Source organism: Carcharodon carcharias, chromosome 11 (assembly GCF_017639515.1).
Source record: "Carcharodon carcharias isolate sCarCar2 chromosome 11, sCarCar2.pri, whole genome shotgun sequence".
Lineage (NCBI taxonomy): Eukaryota > Metazoa > Chordata > Chondrichthyes > Lamniformes > Lamnidae > Carcharodon > Carcharodon carcharias.
Genome location: NC_054477.1, coordinates 84,073,744 through 84,096,419, shown reverse-complemented (window position 1 = coordinate 84,096,419; position 22,676 = coordinate 84,073,744). Strand labels below are relative to the sequence as shown.

Here is a 22,676-nt window from a genome sequence, read left to right as displayed (position 1 = left end):
AAAACACACCCTCTTCATTATTTTTCTTTTTATATGATTTATTCCAATCCTCTTCTAACCTGAAAGGGATTGTTCTAAGAAGGGAACCAGTCACCTTGTGGTACAGTACAGTGTGAAGAGAAACACAACATACTTTAACTATTTAAGTGCCTTGAACATAAGACTGAGAGTTAAATTGGCTAGCCCCCCAAAACAAGCACAGGGATTTGTGATGTTCAATTACCCGTGCCTGTTCAATGTAATGCAGGCAGCAGAGGAATTAAATGATTGCTGCTTGCTAACTGTGCTGTTCATTTGTTCATGTCAGTAGGGTACCTAAAATCAAAACTTGCTCGCAGAAGATGAAGCTAGGCTGTACTGCTTAAAACTTGTCTGCACTTTGAAGTGCGGGAGAAGAGGTGCATTGTTGTTGGAATAGGTTCTGGGAGCCATGTTCTGGGAAATATTGAAAAATAGCACAACATAGAAGAGTGCAGACTCCAAGGTTTTCTGACACTATATTTGGCAGGGAAGTGGCAAGGAGGAAACATGTCCTCTATCCTGGAGGTCCTTCAGATACAAGATCAAAAGGTAGTGGAGCAGATAGATATGGAAGTTAATGCCAGCAGCCTAGCTCTGAGGACCTTGGTGCAGTGTCGCAAGAAATTAATGACCTCAGATGAGTGGTATAGGTCAATTAATGCACTTTCAAATGCCATATTCTACCAACTACACCTCAGACACCGTGCAAATCACCACAATCCATCACTCATTTACCAATAATCTCTATCAATCAGGACTCATACCTAACAAACATAGCCTCACTTCTCCTTCATGCACTAAGCTCTGCTGCAAGTCTCACACCCACATGTCACAGCTTGCCAGCTATTCAACTGTGGCAACCACATCAGCCAAACACATTGCACCACACTTGCAACAAATGCTAACTGGAGAGGGACAGATGTGCCTGCACGTCTCAACCCCTATAGACGAGACTGTGCTGGCCATTATTGGAATGGCTATTGCTGAGGCCTTGGCTGACACCAGGGCTGAAGCCATTGAAAATGCCTAATCCTCTTTCTGAGACCCTACTTCGTCCTCATCTCACACTCTCTTCCGATTTATATTATGCAGATCATATAAACATGCATTTTTTCATTTCCATCCCTTCCCTACACCACCTTTGAGGGGTTTTACTTCCAGAAACTTAGGTGATCCAACCTGGCCAGGAAGTGGGGAACACGATGAGCAAAATGATGTTGAAGTCCAGCACCTGATTTCAAATTTGCAGCCACCAGCTCAGATACTGACACTGTGCATATCTCAGAGTATAGATTAGAAGCAGCATCCGTACATAGTGAGACAACAGACAGAGTGTGCTGCAGCCAGGGCAGGTGACAAGGACAGGGCAGGTGCCAGCTTGCTGGATAACAAGGGTTCCACTGCAGAGGACTTAGACGAGCATTTTGATGGGGTAGTTTACAGAAGAATGCTGATATGTATACATAACAAAATGCTGCCAGAAAGTGTGTGGTCAATGTCAAGAAGAATGGAGTAGTCCAACATCAACTTAGCACATGGCGTTGCACAACTTGACGCCCATCCTTTTCAGTGTGGAAGTGGTAGCCAACTCTGTCCACTTACCTGTGGACCCAACCATAATTGCAGCATCTAATGGCTGATGTTGCAACTTCAAGTGCAGCACCAGCAGCTTCCACTAAAGTCTGAAAGCTGCATTGGGAGCTCAAGCTGTTGGAAATGGGTAGTAGAGTTTTGGATGACCCCAAGTTATTGGTAAAGGAACAGTACAACTGATGCCATTGTTCCACCAGGACAACCATCGAAAAGATCATTAATCTCCCAAGGAGGCACATCCAGTGCCTCGATTGGTCTGGGTGCCCTCCAATTTGGCCCATCAAAGTTATTGTGGTCATGTGATGATGTGCTATGCATTGCACAATGTGGTGATGCAAAGGGGAGAGTAACAGGAGCAACATGAAGGCCATAAGCATTTGGCATCCTCGGAGGCGGAGGATGATGAAGAAATTGAGCACCCAGAGCAAGCACTTCATGCTGAGGCACAGCTGAGGAATGAGCAGATAGATGTGCATGACAGGGACGCACAGGACACCCTGTTCCATGCCAGATTCACCTGAGAAGGACCTCTCCTGCATTCTGGAGTTTCCATCCTGCCTCCTTTGACAAAAAGAACAAATGCTGCTATCTTTCACTAACAGCAGCCCTCCCCATCATGTCTGCATCACGCAACCAACTACTGGACTTAGCTGCTCTATCGCAGATTCCGTGACATCCATGGTTCTCATACTCATGCATTTGAATGAACCACATTACGCTTATGAGATCGCCAACATAAGATCCTTCATACAATTGCAACATACTGTATTTACAGATAAATACATAAAGCCAGCCAAGTGAGATCCCTCGGGACTCTTGCAATTTCTATTATATTTTACGTGAGCTTCTACGTGGTGCTCCCCTTATGGCTGAGCACGACATGGAGGCAGCATGCTTTTGCATATGCTCTTCAAAGGAACTGCTTGTAACTGCCGTCCTTTAGGTTGAAGTAATCGTGGGGGCTCTTCACTGACTATCAACCCACATCTGTGTAGCGGCAGAATTGGTCTTGGGTCCAGAAAACCGAACGTGTGTCTCAGCCCAAGGATGTTTCCGAATTGCTTTTTGTGTTGCTTAGTTATTTCAAATGGCTTCAGGTAAATCAACAATAAAAATTGTCATTATAGATTTTAAAGATAATGTCTTATTTGCTGAATGACAGTGAAAAAATTTTAACTGTACTCCTTGCTCTTCGTTAATATAGTCCCCACCATTTATATGATCCTTATATTGGCAGCTGCCTATATTAGACAAATGGTGCTCAGCATTTGTCATCAGCAAATGCATTCATTACCTTGTCTCCTTAAAAGCCTTGTGAGACTGTTTGGCAGACACAGACCAACAGAGAGCATTCGAGAGCATTTGTAATAAATTGGCCTTGCAGACTTCACAACATGCCCATTTTGGAGCATGCAACTTTGTTATTGATAGATTTTAACTTTTGAGTTTGTCAGTATAAGTAGTTAAATTACATTCTACCATTTTCTTGTCTGACAGGGTAACTCTGGCCTGGGATTCAGTATTGCTGGAGGCACAGATAATCCTCATATTGGAGATGACCCTGGAATATTTATTACTAAAATTATCCCCGGTGGAGCAGCAGCTGAAGATGGACGGCTCAGGTAAACTATTCAGATGATTATTTTTTAATACATACAATTGATTTTGAGCAAACTAATATAGAAAACATATAGGTTGCAGTTAAAAACAGAAAATGCTGGAATTGCATAACGTAAAGTTCCGACTGTTGGCACAATGGCCCCTCACTGTTAACCTTTTCATACAGACAACTTAGAAAGTAATTTAAATAGAGTCATAGAGTCATTATGGCACAGGAGGTGTTTTGGTCCATATCAACTCTCCATAGAACTATCCAGTCTGTCCCATTGCCCTGTTCTATCCCCGAGGCTCTGCCCTGCAATTTATTTCCTTCAAATGCGTATCCAATTTCCTTTTGTAGTCATTGATGGTCTCTGCCTCTATCACTCTTGTGGGCAACGAGTTCCAAAGCATTACCACTTGCTGCATAAAAAATTTCTTCCTCACATTTCCCCTGCAAACTTTGCTCAAAACCTTAAATCTGTGCCCCTTACCCTTGTACTATCAGCTAATGGGGACAGTTTTTCCTTGTCTGCTTCACTTAATCTTGTACACCTCTATCAAATCTCTTCTCAATCTCCTTTGCTTCAAGGAGAACAACCCCAGCTTCTTCAACATTTAGCTTCAATCCCTCATCTGTGGAACCATTTTGGTAAATCTCTTTTGCACCTGCTCAAGGATCCCCACATCCTTTCTAAAGTGTGGTGACCAGAATTGGGCACAATACTCTAGTAGCGGCCTCACTAGGGCTTTATAAGTGTTCAGCATAATTTCCCATCGTGTGTACTCAATGCCTCCATTAGTGAAGTGCAAGATATCATTTGCTTTGCTAACCAATCTCTCAATACGTCCTGCGACCTTCAAAGATCTATGTATATGCACTCTAAGGTTCCTCTGCTCCTGCACCCTTTTTAGAACTGTGCCATTAAGTCTCTATTGCCTCACTATATTCCTTCTGCCAAAATGCATAACCTTACACTCCTCTGTATTAAATTTTATCTGCCACTTGTATGCCCATTCTGTTAGCCTATCTATGTCCTGTTGCAATTGATTCGTATCACCCTCACTGTTTGCCACTCCTCCAAGTTTGATCACATCAGCAAATTTTGAAATTTTACTCTTTATTAAAATATCCAAGTCATTTATAAATATCAAAAAAGCAGTGGCCGGAGCGCTGACCCTTGGGGAACACCATTGTCTACCATGTTCCCATCTGATAAATAACCATTTACCACTTCTTGCTTTTTTGTGTCCTGAAGCCAATTTTTAAAATCCAGTTTGACATTGATGTTCCTATTTCGTGAGCGTCAATGTTGTTAAACCGCCTTTTATGTGGTACTTTGTCGGGTATTCTATATCCTGTCTTTGGTATCTAAATACAAAGTATGCTATAATAAAGATATTATATAGGATTCATTGGTTTATTTATTAATTAAGAACTAATAAGTAATTAATATTAGTGCACCATAATTGAAAAAATAAGGGAAAATTGAAGATAACACTGTAAAACAGATTAACTGATATAGAATACCAGAGACATGAGTAATGTTACATCTGTATAAAAGTGCAGATAGATGAAGCAGTGACAGACAAACCGCAACCTCAGGATTTCTGCATTCATCTGCCCTTGCGCTAAATCCTGAAGTTACAGTCGGTTTCAGAGGGGTAATGACAGCGAACGCTGATATTTTGTCATCAAAAACTTTGCAAATTCTGAGCTATTATCCCAGTATTAAAATTATACTAATGTGGATTGTGAAATAAAAGATAAAGGATACTGCATTTTGGTTAAATTTTAAACATTATATTTTCTGCTGTTGAATCCTTAAGAGGCAATTCTTTACATGCCATATATGAATGAAAAGCAATTCTTCCAACCACATAACAGCATTTAACTTCTGCTTGTGCCCTGACTGACTTCTTAATTGAACTTTAAAAGCATTCATTCCCCTTCCTGTACAGAAATGTATGAGTGCTGAGATTATGGACAATTTCTCAAAGCATGCAGTTAGTTGTAAGTTAAGCTCAGAAGCTGCAGAAGTAAATAATAGCGAAATTCTTCAAATCAATGTTGAACACAGCAAACATTAAATTGGATTAGTGCCTTCTCCATTTCCAGTCAGCCAGTAACAATCTAACAGCTGGACCTTGATATTTTGAACTTGGCCTTGATATGAAACTTCTGCAAGAGCAGGTAATATCTGTCACTATTTGCAGGCTGTCCTATTATAAATTAATTTTTGAGGAGGATACTCCATAAGCCTTGGCAGTTGAAATAGCCAAAGGCTTTTGTGAGGACAACAAAGGCCATGCACGGTGGTTGTTGCTGTTCCTTGCACTTTTCTTGAATTTGCCACACAGTGAAGATCATATTTGTGGTGCCTCTCAATGGGCGAAAATCGCACTGCAATTCTGGAAGGAGTTCCTTGGCCACTGGGAGGAGGTGTATCTTTTCAATGGGCATTCCTGTGAGAGACAGCAAGGAGACTCCTCTATAGTTACCATGATCAGACTTGTCACCCTTCCTGAATATAGTCATGATCACAGCATCCGAGATCCCCTGGCATGTGCTCTTCTTCCCACATGAGGGATATGAGGTTGTGTAGCTATGCCAGGAGTGTAGTTCCACTATGTTTAATAATTTCAGCAGGGTTCCGGATTCCATCTGCTCTAGGGACTTTATTGTTTTTCAACCTTCGAATGACTTTTTCAACTTCAGTCCAGACTGGGGTAGTGCTGAGACTGAGTGGACAGGGTATTGATGACTAGAGATGAGGATGTTCAAGTCGAAGACAGAGTCTTGGTTGAGGGAGGTCTTCAGGATGTTCTCTCCAGCAAGAACTGACTACTTCCCTGTCCTTGATGAGCTCATCTCCACTTTTGGTTCATGGTGAGGTGGGCCCTTCAGTGCTTGGGTCATGGATCATCTTGACAGTGCTGGAGAAACCATGCATGTTGTTGGTGTTCACGATTTGTTAGATCTCCTGTGCTATTTCTACACATCCACAGCAGAGACCTCAAAGCACTGGAGAAGGACCACCAGCAGTGCCTTCCAAAATGCTCCAAATCTATGGCAAGAAAGACGGCCTAACAGCAGCATCCTCTTAAACCAACTTGCCCAGCAGTGAGCCGCTAAGTGGGACATGTCACTCATATGGCTAACACCAGAATCCTGAAGCAACTGCTCTACTTGGAACTCAGTCATGGCAAGAGACTTCCAGGAGTGCAATGGAAATGCTTAAGAGATGTCCTCAAAGCATCCCTGAAGAGGTCAAAAATACCTGTTGGCTCATGGGAGACCCTGGTTTGTGACCAAGCAAGATGAAGAAGTCTCATCCAAGAAGGCACCAAACACATTGAGAGATTTTGTCGGGAGCATGCAGAGGCAAAGTCGAGGCATTGGAGGGAGCGCACACACCTCCCAACAATCCATCTACCCAGCTCTTCAAGCATCACCTGTCCCGCATGTAGCAAGTCTGCATATCATGCACTGGACTTATGAGCCATTTCAGAACTATCGTATTGGAGTGGAATCCTTAATCTTGAGGGACTGCCTAAGAAGAGCAGAAAATATAAATTAATATTTTGTAAGATTCTTTGATACAAAGACTGCTTGCATGTTGCTTAAAATATCAAATTGCAGTTTGTGAACTAAATTGTTATGATCCCAACTGATGTTACAACTGGACAAGCCTGATCCTAGGGTGGAACCTGGCTTGATAGATCCTAACTTTTATTTGTTCGTTTAGATACGTGGAGAGTGGCTACTGAACAGAGTCACCGGAGTCAGGCAATGAACTTTTAACAAAACAATAAAACATTTATTTAACAAGAAAAGATGAACTGTATTACAATACTCCTTCACCCACAGCTATACCTTTACAGATATATGCAGATTTGTAAGGACAACACAAGTTATAAAATATATCTTATATTCTAATGTTCACAGTAAGTAAACAGTCCATATAAACCAATAGGCAACCTGTGGTCAGACACACCACACTCTGAGACCAAATGACAGATGCCACCTCAACCAGATGCTATGGTTCTCCTTCACTCCCCCCAAATGCTTGTCACACCGTGAGCCAACCTGTCTCACTGAGCTCTGTCCCTCATATGAGGGTCCCAATCTCCACTCTCAACGTGCTTTGGAATCTTCTCCCAAACTGATATTTTCTCTCAGACGCTCTCTGCAAGGGTCCACCTCCAGGGTTGCGAACTCTCCTTCCGATGTTCCTTTCCCCTGGGTTACCACATGCATTCAAGCTTTCTTCCACGCATTCTCTCTCGCCGACTCAGCCATCAACAGTACACCAATGCTATCTGGCCTGGCAGGCATCCTGCTTACACTCTTTCCATTTGTATTCATGTGGGACAAGCTGGCACACAACAAAAGGGAGAGGTCGCAGACTGATGGAGGAATGCCTGACATCAAGGTCCTCACAGATTTTGAAAATAGAGTCATTCAGCTGGCCGGCGATGATCTGAACCGTTCCTGTGCTGATGGTGTGGTTGGCAGCGCTCAACCAAGTGAGGATCTAGCAGTGCAACATCCATTGGACAACCATGCTGTGAGTCTGTTCCCCTGTTCTGCAGTCCCCTGTCATCCACTAATTATCTCTCCTTGCTTTTACAGGCACATCTGGGAAGTGCCCGAGGAGGTCCACCATCCAGGTCAAGTCAAGTCCCAAGAAACCCTCGGAAGAAGATCCTGATGACACGCTCATTGAAGACCCATCACAGCACTCACCCACACCCTCCCACCAGTGCAGAGACACACACCTTAGTGGGACCTAGTTCAATATTAGCCTCGCGATCACAATCTGGTGAGCACATCACACTGTTGGATCCACAGCAGCCGGTGGCACGGACTTCCAAAGTTTCTGGCGCTCAGAGGACTGTTGGAGGCCAGAAATCTGTTCAGTCCGAGTCAGATGACGAGCCTCTGGACTTGGCCTTACTTCAGCTGCTGGAGCTGCAATGGCAAGCTTGGAAACATCAGGAAGAGATGACCTCTGCAATCCTCAGATTTCAAGGCAGGTTGGAGGAATCCGTCCGCCTTCAGTCTGAGGTGATAGTGCAGGCACACCAATGCTCCAAGGTCAACACTGATAGGTTGGCTGCCGCCTCGGAGACCTTGGTCCAGGATATCAGTCCTACACTGCTGCGTAGGCTGAACTCCATTGCTGACGCCATAGTTGTCCTCCAATAATGTCAATGCAAGACGGGTGTGGGGTAGCTCGATCTCACTCCAACTTCCCCTTTTCCTCAAGGAGTCAGCCAGGGGCCCTCGGGCACCCATAGGAAGGAGGATCGACAGGTGCACACCCCTGGGCCATCCATCCAGGTGACTCCAGGAGTGTCTGGCCCATCCGAATACTTTCTTCCTATGTCCCCAGCAGCTGCAGCTCCACAGGCCGACACGGGTGCCACTGCCACTCAGCAGTACCCTGAAAGCCCTCCAGGTCTCAGCCCTCCAGAGGACATTTGCCAAGGTCATCACAGACAGAGCGTAGCAGTCAGCAGGCTGCCTCCACTTCTGCTGTGGATGTCTGGGGAGCACCAAGACAGGGTTGGGAAGGTTAAGAAGATGTAGTTACGCAGTCTAGGCATGGGTGTTAATCACTTGTATATAATGTTCACTATTATAAATAAACTCCCAAGAATGTCTCCTTGCCTATGGCTCCTTGTTATGATAAGCAGTGTTCGTGTCACTCAGATATGAAACCTTGGTTCCTGCACAAGATAAAGGCAGAGTCCAGGGCCTCTTCCCTGTGCTTTGTGCAACCTTCTCAGCACACTGATGGTGCACCTTCACAGTCACTGGATACATCAGTCATGCCTGCACCATGATGGGGTATATCATTGCTGCCAGAATGCCCTGGGCTGGCAGCGCAGAGTTGCATCATTCTCTTTGTGCTCTCATCACCTTTGAGGTGCTGCTGGCCTTCATCTCGTCAGCATCTGTTTCTGGTGAGTGTGGTCCTGAAGGGTTCAGCCCACGAAGGATGCCATAGGATCAGGAGAAATTAAATTTTCCGTGCTGCATCTCCATGGTATGACCCTGTTCACAGAGCATAAATGAGCTGCCATCAGCCAGACAGGAGTCAAAATTCACATAAGCAACATGAGGATCTAATGGAGTGTGCCCACAGCATGTCGTCGTCATGATCCTCCTGGAATGTAAGGACTATGGGCATCCACTGCATCTGCATGACAGGAGCCATCAGCCAGACTAGAGTGAAATGTTCACAGATGCAATATGAGGATCTATGGAGTCTCCTCATTGCACGTCGTCATCATCCTCCATGATTCTAGCAGCTATGAGGGCCTCCCAAGTGTGCCTGCCTTGCCTGGACAATGCGATTGCCTCACCGCTGTCATCCTCGCCTTCGCATGCCTTATCACCCCCATCCCAATTGACATCCTCCTCATCGGATGAGACATGCAGCTCCTCCATCTCCTCCTCAGCTAGCTCCTCCCTGCTTTGCAGCCCTAATTGTGAAGGGTTCAGCAGGTGACGACAATGCATGACACCCTCCATGGACTGTGTTGCAGGGCTCCACCAGACCGGTCCAGGCACCCTCATTTTCAACATCCCAATGGTTTCCTCCACCAAAGTGCGAGTTGCAGCATGAGCCTCATTGTACCTTCTCTCTGTTGCACTCTGAGGCTGCCACAGAGGCATCATAAGCCATGTCCTTGCAAGTACCCCCTGTCCCCGAGGTGCCAACCCTGCACCCACTGTGGACCCTAGAAGATGTCAGAGATCTGAGACCTACTGAGAATGGAGAAATTGTGGACAGTCCCTGAGAATTGACGCAGATCTTTAGGATGCATTTGCACACCTGCTGAACATTCAGTGAGTGGAAACCCTTGTGATTGATGTATTTGATCACTTGTTGCCAAGGAGATCCTAGTGCCATGTGAATGCAGTCGATGGCACCTTGCACCTGTGGGGAACCTGAGATCTGTGTAAATCCCAGCGCACTTGCTTCCTGGCTTTCCTGATCCCGGGCAAAATGCACAAAGTTGTGTACCTTCGCAAAGATGGCATCCATGACAACCTAGATGCATTTGTGTGTGGAGGCTTGCGAGATCCCGCACAGGTCACCAGTGGAGCCCTGAAAGGAGCCACTGGCGTAAAAGTAAGCACAGTGGTCACTTTCATGGCCACTGGCAGTGAATGACCTCCATGTCCCTGTGGTGCAAAATCCTGCAACAGGTGGCAGATGTGATCGACCAGTTCCCTGGACATGCGCAATCTTTGGCAACACTGGTTCTCGGCCATCTGTTTGAATGACAAGCGCCATCTATAGACCCTGAGTCTAGCTAGGTGCCCACGCAGAATGGCTTGCTGTGGGTCTTCATCGGTATGCACAGGACCCCAGCTGTCCCTTCTTCTTGAGGGTGCTGCTCCTCCCTCTGCCCAGCCAAGTGCCTTCGTCGCTCTCTTTTCTTTTGTCTCTGCTCCCTGTAAGCCATGAGGCATACAGTTAGTTCATCAGGCTTACTGCTCCTGATGTACTCCTGCTGCAGGATGAAAGAGAGAGGTGTGTGGGTTAGCATGGTTAAGTTGAAGGCCCCTTAACGCATGTCAGTTGGTGCTGGCCACCACTTAGATGGACAGAGTTTAGTGCGCTGCATGGCTGTCCAAAACCCCAGCTACTTCTGCCCCACTTCACCTGACTGATTGGCCGCAACTTCGCCCACTGGACTGCATTTTGTGCTCTCAGCTCAGGCGCACACATTCTCCTAACCTGCATTGCAAGGCTGCACTGTTGGCTTGAACCATGGCAGAGACTGGTCCAAAACACAACAAAGACATTGCAAGGCACTGTGAGCGCCTCTACCAGTGACTGCTCCATGGCCAGCTTTCGCAAGGAGATTGTACAACTTGCCTAGTCATCCAATTGTTTTGCAGTCCATTAAAACACTCGTTAATTTGCAGTTAGTGCCCGATGGGTGAAAAGTTCAGGAGCATTTAGTGGCACTTTCATGCCTCTGTGGTGTTTGAGTAGGCAGATAAGCTAGAAGCCTAACTCCAAGCACGTCAATATAGCTGCACATGAACTGTCTCAGCTGTGGAAGAATACTCATTTAATACAAGATTTCCCCAGTGCTTGGTCACTTCCCCCATACCGCCACCCCGGCATGTGCTTGTACCCTGCCATCAGACTGTGCTGCCTTGCACCTCCCACAACCCGCCCCAACTGCAGTGCAATCCTTGCCCCCGGTACCGCACTATCAACCAGCTAGGAAAAAGTGACTTGCCTGTACCCTTGCCTGAATGCACTTCTCTGACATTGAATGGGTGATCCTCATGAGCGCTGCACAATGTTAGTGTGCACTCATCTCCGAGTTGCCCTTGAAGTTCAGCTTGCCAGGTGCATGCCTTTTAAATGCTGTGGTGAAATGCATCAGCGTGGAAACACATTGATATGCCTGGATGATCCAGTGTGGGGGAATGATTCGGGCAAGTAGGGCTTATAATTAGATGCATACATATTAAAATAATGTTCCTGACATGCAGTGGCGGGAAACGTGGCCTGCCATTGATGGATTGAGCGGACGATCACAAACTGGTTTCAAGATGATGTGAAGCCAATTTTTGACCTTCTCACCATATTGTCCACTCATGCCCGCCATGACGTCTGATTCCAACAAAGATGGAAAATTCTGGCTCTGATCTTTTCAAGGATGCACCAGGGACAGCACAGGTAGCCACACATTGCTGCATCAGCGAAGTCATGAATGCATTGTTTAAAAGGGCTGGAGAGTTTTCGCAATTTCGAACTGACCCTGATGGCCAGGCTGAAAATTCTGTAGGCTTTGGAGACATTACAGGTTTCTCACTTGTGCAGGGAGTGATAATAGATTGCACACACATGGCCATCAAAGCTCCATCGGACCAGCCTGCAGCCTTTATCAACAGGAAGGACTGCTACTCAATTAACGTTTAACTATCATACTGCATATCCTGCAGGTGTGCAGCCGTTTTCCAGGATGCACTCAAGATGTGTTTGTGCTCAGGCATTTCCAACTGCCATAGTTCTTTGAGCTTCCCACATGACTCAGTGGATGGATTCTCGGTGACAAGGAATACCCTCTCAAAACATGGCTTTTCACAACTGTGAGAAACTCTAGCACTGAAGCCAAGGCATGATACAAAGCCTGCCGTGGCTCCACCAGGCCTCAATAGAGCACACAATAGATTTGCTAGACCAGGCTTGTCCAACCTTTTCGCATTGGCAGTGGTGGTGGCAGGGGGCACTTTTCAATTTTTCTCACACTCGAGGGGTCAATGAACAAATTTCAGAAAAATAACATTTGGCACAACATTAAACATGAGTTTCAAAAAAACTGTTGACGTATGAAAGGAAACAACTTGTTGAGCAAAAGAAAAATCACAACAATAAATTGATTATTTATTACTAATTTTTTTAAATTAAGGTGACCATTCGAGTGTGACAGAGTGAGAGTGTGTGAGTCCAGCTCACCCCCAGATTCAGGGTGCTCAATTACTCACCCTCACCACTTTGAGAGTGGGTGAGAGTGCCTTTTGGTGTGTGGGGGTGACAGAGAATGAGAACCCTGAAACTGGGAGTGAGCCAGATGCACTCTCCCCTCCCTCTCACCCCTGCCCCTCTCTTCACCCTCTCTCTCACACACACGCTCACCGCGGCCCCCCCCACCCATCTCTCTTGCTCACAACATATACTCACCTTCTCTCTCTCTCTCTCTCTCTCTCTCACACACAGACACACACACACTGACCCTCTCTCTCTCTCACACACACTCTCTCTCTCAGACACACACACACACTCACCCATTCTCTCAGATACACACACATACACTCACCCTCTCTCTCAGATACACATACGCTCACCCTCTTTCTCTCCCACTCTCACACAGATACACACGCTCGCCGTCTCTCTCTCTTAGAGACACACGTATGCACTCACCCTCCTACACTCTTTTAGACAACCACACCTACCCTCCCTCACTATCCCACGCACCCACCCTCACTACTTCATCTACTCTTGCTCCCTCACTCACTCACCTACCAACCTCATTCACTTACCCTCACTCACTCACCTACCACCCTCACTTACCCACCCACCCTCACCCAAACCGGCTGCAGGGGCAGGGAGATATGCTGAGAATGGAAGAGAGGCCTAGTGGCCTGAGGCCTAGTGGCACCTGAAAGCCAGTGCCCACCCAGGGAAATGAAGAGAGCTGGTTGGACATGGGGAGGGACTGGGGAAACGCAGGAGGAGCCAGGAGAATGAGCCCAGAGCCAGGGCAAAGTGCCTGGAGCTGGGCCAAAGCACTATAAGCCGGGGGTGGGGAAAGCATGGTGAGCTGAGGCCCCGCATGCTCCAGAGTTGCCAATGTTCACTGTTCCTCCAATCACAGCCTAGTTCTCTTCCATGTTTGCTGCTGATAGGGTCAATAGTGAGCAGCAAATGCGGGAGAGAAACAGGCTATGACTGAAGGAGCTGTCCCCTGCAGAAATCTTCAAACTCACTGATGCATCATACTGGTATTTTCAACAGATGTCCAGGAGCCACATGGAGGAGCTTCATGGGCCACAGGTTGGACAAGCCTGAAGCCTGTTCTAGTCCCTTCTGGAGAGCCCTGCAGTATGGCTCAGCAAGGGTCTCAAAGATCATTGTTGTTTGCTGCACTCTTCACAATCTTGTGCAGCGAAAAGAGAAGGCCTGGCCTCCAACAGTGTCTGCTGTCAAGGCCCTCAGCTCACACAGGACTCTTATCAGCTGCTCCAGCTTGGTGACGCACTCACCAGATTATGAACCCAAGCAGCATCCCGAACATATTCTCACTGAGTAAGTGTTTCTGCATTGGTGGATGGTGCGGGGTAAAGATGTGACGCTGTATCCTCTGAGGCTTGGACACCCTCCTCCTCAGAGGTTATATGCAGGATTTCAGCTAAGGCAGCAACACGTCTTTCCAGGTTCCTGACATCTGCATGGAGAAACACAGGCAATTAGCTTAAAGCCTTGTCAATCACTCCTCCCATCTATGTGTTGTGTGCCTCCTTTGTCCCCATAGGCTGATATCACTTTCAAGTCCTCCTCATTCTCATCTCCCATGACTCTGATCTTTTCATCAGTGATGGTCCAGCTGCCCTGCTCTTTGGCTAGTTCCAGAGTCATCATCTCTGCGAATATCATTGTCTTAAGGCCTGGCATACCTCCTCCAATATTTGCCATTTCTCTGGCATTGTGGGCCCTTTTCTCCTGCAAGCAGAAGGGTAAAGTGAGTCTCCAGACAATGATCTGTTCTCCCCCTCCTCTCCTGGCATCCCTCAGGACCATAATGCATCCCCCGACATTTCTCTTTCACACACCCACTCACAACAGCTTTGGAACATCCTGTCAATGAGAGGCAATAGCCTTTGACCCACATACAGCCATTCCTCCAGTGATCCTGAGGCATTACTTTCTTTCTCCGTCCCATTTGATCCCTCCTCCCTTTGAAACCCTCCCATCTTTTCCACCTGATAGCCACATCCATATATTCGTAACTCACCCTTACAGTTTGCAGCAAATCATTGACCCATTTGTGATATTGGATCCAGTCCCAATTCTCAAAAAATAATCAATGTGGGCCTCAATTATATATCACGCCATTCCGGGGTTGACTGGAGGAAAAGCCGCAGGGAGGCATCGCTGAACCATGGAGCCATTCTTTTTGAGACTTTGTCATTCCCAAGCTTGATGGCTTGATGACTCTTGTCTCAGGATCTTCTCATATGGGCCTGAATCTTCGGCTCGGCGAGCAGGGGCTGTGCCCACTCTTCGAGGTGTAAAATGACGTGGGCTGACATCGGGCGTGCGTCCCAACGTCATGGCGCGTCATTCAGACTTTCAGTTCGGCAGGCGGACACCCGAGTCAGCTGTGCGCCTGCCAAACTGGCAAAGGCCTATAAAGGCCATTTAACTCTTAATTAAACTAATTAATGGAGCTGTCTGTCCAGCCTTCAGGTTGGAGGGCAGGCGAAGAGCCCAAGCAGCCTTCACATTTTTCATGAACCTCATCCGCGGGTGGGATGAGGTTCCATGAATGATTTTAAATGTTGATGATTTTTATTGAAATTAATGCACATGCCCCAGCTCATGTGACAGTTTCACATGAGGGGACATGTCATAAAAATTTTCTTGCCACTTTATTAAACTTTTTGGACTTAAAGCTAATCTCCCTGAAGAACCTCTGTGCCTCAAGGAAATTTCTGTGCTCTTTCGCGCGCATGTAAAATGGCAGTGCGGACCCGGTCGGGGGTGCCGATTGGGTCCACACACGCGCGTGTCCACTCCCGCTCTTCCCGCCGACAGACGGAAAATTCTGCCCATTGTGCTCACTGACAGTTTTGTTTAAGTGGCTCTCATTTGAGGATCAATACCTTGCCTTTCAAAATCTTTTGCTTTGCAGCTGAAAGCTGATATTATTCTATTCATCTGAAGCTGATATTATGTACTTTCCAAATGCCAGATGCACAGAAATCACTGCAGCCAGGCCTGGCTGGCATTTAAAAATAGTGCCAGACCATGTGATGCCAGCAGCTCCATCCATGTTTTCCATCCCATGATGCAGCATATAGAGACTGTTAATTGGCCAGCAACTGTGTGATGCATTTGGACAGCCAGTCCTGCTCTGAGTGGCATTGCCACCCACTTCCAAGTCTGCTGCCTGGATCTGCATCACTCTAATTAAATGTGTCCTTTGGACTTCCAGAAGGTATTCGATAAAGTCCTTCGTAATAGACTGCAGTACAGGAAAGCTCATGGAATTGAAGGCAAATTATTGAACAGTTCAGAAGATTGGCTGAGCAGCTGGAGACAGAAAGTAGGAATAATATGACTGGTGGCATCCTACAGAGAGCTGTATTGGGGCTATTCTTTGTATTTATTACCGACTCGAATAATAGGATACTGAGCCACATATCCAAGTTTGCAGATGACACAAAGATAAGCAGCCTGGATGGAAGCATAACATTAAAAAGATACATTAATAGGATAAATGAATGGGCAAAACTGTAGCATATTGATTTCAGTAATGGCAAGTGTGGGGTCATCCATTTTGGAGCCAAAAAGGATAAATCTGAATGTTTTCTTAAAGGTGAAAAGGTAAAAGTAGTAGAGATCCAAAGAGACTTAAGGGTTATTTGCATAGATGATTAAAATGTCATTAAAAATAATCAAAATGTTATTAAAAATAATCAAAAAGGCTAATGGAATGCTTGAATAACAAACTTGTTATTGCATAGACCACAATGCCATAAACTGTCACAACCCTATCCTTGGAATAAAGGAAACAATTAAACTGCCCTCCCTAGCAAAGTGAAAGTGTGCCAATTTCTTTGAGTTAATCTTAAAATTTTATTTTTGAGAATTTTGATGTAATGTTTCTACCGAATTAACAAGAAAGTATAGTAAATATATTACATTACAATAAGCAAAAGTAACATTATAGGATATGACAGAACCATTTTCCAGTAGTCTAATGGCATTATTTCTTCTATTTTGGTCAATATCCAAGGAGGAATTGCATGTGTAGTAATGCTAATAGTTAGGTTCTGCTTGACAGAAATTTCAGATTATTTAGCTATACCTATTTCTTTCCATTTATATCTGAGAACACAGATATAGTAGATGGAATTTAAACCAGAGAAACAAATAATTTTCGAGTCCGCGTGACTCTGAAGAAGAGTCATATGGACTTGAAATGTTAACTCTGTTTCTCTCGCCACAAATGCTGTCAGGCCTGCTGAGTTTTTCCAGCATTTTCTGTTTTTATTTCAGATTTCCAGCATCTGCAGTATTTTGCTTTTATAAACAAATAATTTTATCAGATGATAAATTTTCTTTTTGCTATTTAGAGTCAATGACTGCATTCTGCGGGTGAATGAATTTGACGTATCTGAAGTGTCACACAGTAGGGCTGTAGAGGCCTTGAAAGAAGCTGGTTCAATTGTGCGACTGTATGTGCGTAGACGAAGGCCAGTTTTGGAAACAATTACAGAAATAAAACTCATAAAAGGACCCAAAGGTAATCTTCATTTAAGCTGAAAACAAATACAGGAAGCATGATTTTAAAATGAAACCTTGAAGACTTATAAATGGAATATATTAAAACTTGTTAAATAGTTTAAATTTACTTTTTCTATGTAGATCAAATGTACCTGAAATGAGTTCTTAAAGTCTTCTGTAACTTTATGATGTTTGTAAGCATCAGTTTGTCACCTCTAAACCCCAAATGTTTGTATTGGAATGTTATTGTATTTTTTCAATGCCGGTCTCTCCTGAAAGAATGGAATACCTTTGTAAAAGGACACACTGAAAAGTGTACATGTCCTTGTCGGCCCAATTAGGACCATGCACCTTTTCAGACAGCCTTTTCAAAAATGGCTTATTGTTGTCTGAATTAAATTTACTGTGTATTTCATGTATTGAATCTATGCAGAGATAATGCTAGTTTCAATGTATGTAATAGGTTTTATTCACAGTGCTTTAAAATTCTTCTACATGCTTCCAGCTCTAGTTTCCAGCTCTTTCTACAGCTTTGTTTACTTTCCTTAGAGTCCAAATCTATGCCGAACCAATCAAGCATATTAGGCATCAATGTTCAACAGACATACATGATCAAACACAGAACAGTTGAACACAATGGGCAAAATCTTGTGCGCTCACTGCTGGCGTGCTTGGAGGCAGATGGAGCATATACTTAGGTGGGGTGGTGACATACCCTATCCCTGCTGCCTTCTCACCCCTGCCCAAATTAACTTCTGGGCGGGAAGGCCCATAGTCAACCTTCCTGCCTTGCTGCCAGTTGAGGCTCTTAAGTGGCCAATTAAGGGCCTCATCCCGCCACCACTGGGATTAACTTACCTGCAGGCAGGCCTTTCAACCTGCGGCGTTCACGACTGCTACTACCCTGCGGGCAGCTTGTCACCTCTGATGGGAGAGGGGGGTGGGGGCGTTCTTCAGTCAGAGGCACTCAATGCCTGATCGAGGGGCTGGACATTGGGAAAGGGGAGGGTCATGGAAAGCCAACTCCCTACCCTTGCTCACAACACCCTTGCCCTCCTGTTCCCCAGACCCACCACATGAAACGACCCCCTCACTACCCCCTCCCCCCAACTCCTCTCTCCACCCCTCTCCCCCCCCCACCTCTTGCCCCACCCCACATAACTGGTTTGCTCCATTGTCCTGGGACTCTGGGGCGGTGTTCTTCTGACAGCAGCCATGGCCTCCTCTGTGGCGCTGCTGAGTGCAATAGCTGCCAGCCCCTGCTTGGCCAGCAGCTCTTGCTAGGCGAGACTTCTACCCCCAGGGACTTCATTCTAGAGGAAGGATTGCCGCTGACCTTTCCACCGCCTGATTGTTATGTGGTTCGGCAGGCCTTTCAAGAAAGAGGCAGTGCGGTTCTCTCACCGGCTCTTCAGCTGGCAGGCAAGATGCCCGATGCCTCAACAAGATTCTGCCCTTCATCTTTAGCGCCTGTAAAACTGAAGACCTTATTTTATATTAAACCATCCTAAACTACAAACTTATGTATATCACGTTATTTCTTAGAGAAAACTGACAAGCTGAACTCTAAGTACAGAAGTAGTCTTTGCGAAAGGTCACTGATGACTACGCTGAGATCTTCAAATTTGAGGTGTTTATATGTGATCAACTCGATTGCATGAACCTGCAAGATATTCAGCCTCGAAGTTATACTGATGAAGATAATCTGACCATCTGTAGAGCATTGAAGTCGATGACCAGATCCTGATGTGGCTAACAATGTAGCCGGTGCTTGGTGATCAGAGCGGAGAGTGAATTTTCTGCCATATATATCTCTATGGTAATGTTCACATACATAGATACAGGCTAGTGCTTCCTGCTCTCCAGTAGAATATTTGCATTCAGTTTCTCACAAGCATAACGTATAAGCAATTGGTCATTTGCTTCCTTCAATGTACTGTAAAAGTACAGCTCCAATTGCATTTCCTGATGTGATATATGTTTGTGCATGTAGATTGAAATGCGCAAAGACTGGTGGAGATGCTATCTTCGCCTTTAACGTATCAAATATTGTTTGCTTTGCGATTGTCCATTTCCATTGCGCATCTTTGTGCAGTATCTTCTGAGGAGGCTGCGTGATCTCAGCGTATATAGGAATGAATTTGTGATAAAAGTTGTGTACGGGGTGGTTCCGTGTGTCAGCTTCACCTCTGACTTCTGAGCGGTTCGAATTGCTCCCACTCCCTGGCTTCTCGCCCTTGAACTTATTTGAAGGTTGTGACAAAGTGCAGCAGACAACTGGTTTTGTTGCAAGAAAAACTGAGTTTATTGAAGTCACAAATGAACTTATAACATTAGGATTACACTGAGATTATACAGACTTACAAAGTACACTTAGTTAAGAATGGGGAACTCATGGCATAACAAGGGAAAAATCATACTACTAATCCCCTTACCCCTGTCCCACCCCCAAAACCTAACTAAATTGAACTAGGAGAGGTCAGAGATCATGCTCACCAACCTTGACAGTTCGAAATCCAGCCAGGTAAGCTGGTTGCAGTTTTGGGGTACGCTCCTTGTGTCATCTGGAGCCCGCCGTCCCCACGTTGTCCTGGTCTGTGGAATCTGCAAAAGTCCTTCAGTTGAGTGGAGGACGCGGTTGTGGGTGGTCGATCTTCGTGGAGGGCTACGGTTGCGGCCTTGTTGTCTTTGGTCGAGCCTGCCACCCCGTGCCCCTTGCCGTGATGTTGCCTGTGGGCCTGCAAAACCTCCAGATCTTCTTGCTTAAAGTCTGTTTCAACCACTCCCAACTGCTCACTGCCTGCTAGCTGCTTTGCCTCTCTCTCCTTCGTAACTGACTGCCCAGTTATACTGTCTTTAGAATTTCTTATTGGAATCCAAATCAAGGTTAGTTCTTTGTTTCATTTTGGTGGGCTTCCACCGGTGATTATTGTCTCGTTATTTTTAATGGGCTCGCATGATGTTTATCATTGTCTTCCTGCCTAGTAACTAGTTTTGAACTGAAAGCCATTGTATGTGTGGAGTATTGATGGGTTTGCATAATTGAATTGATTGTGCCTTCCTGCCTTAGTAGTTAGTAGCGATTATTTATGCAAGATTTTGATGGGCTTCAGTTTCATGTGAGGTGAAGTCTTTCTCTGGGTTGATTGTATTAAATGTAGAATGCATATTCTGTCTCCTCTCGTTGTCTGGTTTCAGGCAAAACAATCCACACTGCACTCAGTAAGCCTGGGCATGTGCAGCCCCAGGCCTTCATGGGCCCAGCCTGCTGTCTGCAGGGTTTTACACTTAACTCAGCAGTTTAAAAGTCCAAAAGTCATATCCTTGTTGACGATATGAAAAATGTGGGAATTTTGAGAACCCTTCAGTTGGTAGTGCCGAGGAGTGATGTCCACTCTTTCAAGTTAGACAGGGTTGGAAGTGCATAAATGGCTTTGACATTGTCGTATGTAGGCTTTACTCCAGCTGCTAGAAAGTCCCCTAGGAAACCAACTTTGTATGCCGCGAATGTGCATTTATTCTTGCTGGACATCAAATTGTGTTGTGCAAGTCGAGTGGTCACTGCTGATAACTGTGAATTGTCTTCTGCTTTGTCCTTTCCATGGACAACGACATCATCAAATCAGTTGAGAATCCCCTCAATACCTGACAAGACTGAGGAAATTATCTTTGGAATGCGTTCGATGCTGAACTTAATCCATAGGGCATTGTGAAGCACACCTTCATGAATAACAAAATCTGAGATAATTGTCTTTGCTCTGCTAGTGGCATCTGAGATGGCTCCATTGCATATAGAGCTTCGTGAAGACTGTGAAGTCATGAAATACTGTTGATAGTTCTTGGATTGTAGGAAGTGGATGACAACTTTGTTCACCACCTTAAGGTCAATGCATAGTCTAATTTTGCCATTTTTGAGTCATGCAATAATTAGATTTGATATCCATGGCAATGAGTCAAATCACTCAATGATAGCATCTGCTTCTAGTGATTTCAGCTTCTGGGGCACTTCGGCACAGATTGCAAATGGCAACCATTTCACATTTCACAAAACTGGTAAAATTGAAGTATTTATGAGAGGAACATGACAGTATCCCTTGATCATCTTGAAATCAGTTTATAAGGAAGGATATCGGCATGTATAGTCTGTGTGAGTGATTACGTTAACGTGTGCTAGGTGGGGTCTGTGAGTTTAAATCCAAGCCTACCAAAAAGGTTTACCCCCATAAGACTTCTGCCTTCAACCACATAGAAGATGAACCTGTCTTGGATGACATTTTTGTAGTGTTCTGGAACTGTGATTGTTCCCAAAACCAGAACAACTGAGTTGCCGTAAGCTTGAAGAATCTGTCGCATGAATGAGAGAAAGTTGGAAAAAATAACAATGGTAGAACTTGTCGCTCAAAGTAGATGTTTCCCACCAACATCGATGAGGAGCAACACTCAGATGCCCATTTGATCTTGATCTTGACTGAGAAATCCTTAAAATGACCTCGTGCCTTACAATTTATGACAGTATGTACATGCCGTAGCTCATTCTCAGAAAGACAGTCCCCCTGTGTTGAACCAACAAAGTCCTCTTGTTTTATTTGCACACCTTTGCGAAGTGATTCTACTTTGAGTGTGAGTTATACTTTTCCTCCTCAAGTTGGACATGGTGTTGTGAATTGATGAGCACTTCCACGATTTAGCCACGGTTTTGAAGGCATCTGTCCATGATGGAGTAGTGGTAATGAGACAACTGGTGTCTTTTTGTTCATAACCCTTGCAGTGAGCTGATTGGGAAAGCTGTGTCTGCAACCCTGAGTCTGAGGGTGTACCTCTTGGAATCAAACATGGCAGATTCGATTTGGACTGCAAGATTGTGGCTTTTTCCAAAGCTAAATCATCACCCTCTATGATGAGACATTTCCTAATTCATGGATTTAAAGTGTTTTCAATTAATTGATCGTGAATTAGTTTGTTGGCTGTGTGCCAAATTTGCATATGCAGCCAACTGTTGCAATACTGCCGCACATTGGGCTCATCATTTCCCTGGTATCTCCGGTGGAATGTATGTCATTCGATCGTCAAATTTTCTTTAGCTCAAAGTATTTTTCAAGACCACTTACTACCGTACCAAATGTAGACATGTCTTCTGTAAGCTGTTCAAATATTCACTGGCCTTCTGCTCTGTGATAATGGATGAGCATCACCTTGCTGCATATCGCAGCTACATCTAGTCTGCCATCCTTGTAGCGACCAAATAGATCTTGAACCCCAAAATCCATCTATCATTCAGTATGGGTGTCTCTCCCAGTGTAGAAAGGAAAGATGCTGGGACTGGTAAAGTTAAGTTTTTCTTGACCATCCTCATTGCCACTTTATTATATATTTTATATATCAGATCTGTGCAGAGATGACACTAATTTC

At 45.1% G+C, this 22,676-nt stretch overlaps 1 protein-coding gene across 1 annotated transcript in view; it reads left to right on the top strand.

Moving 5' to 3' along the window:
• dlg2 (discs, large homolog 2 (Drosophila)) overlaps window positions 1-22,676 on the top strand; it is a 916,179-nt gene that overhangs the window by 196,033 nt on the left and 697,470 nt on the right. The window contains 2 exon segments of the mRNA XM_041198640.1: window positions 3,112-3,236; window positions 17,117-17,286. Of these exon segments, the coding sequence (XP_041054574.1) occupies window positions 3,112-3,236; window positions 17,117-17,286 (295 nt within the window).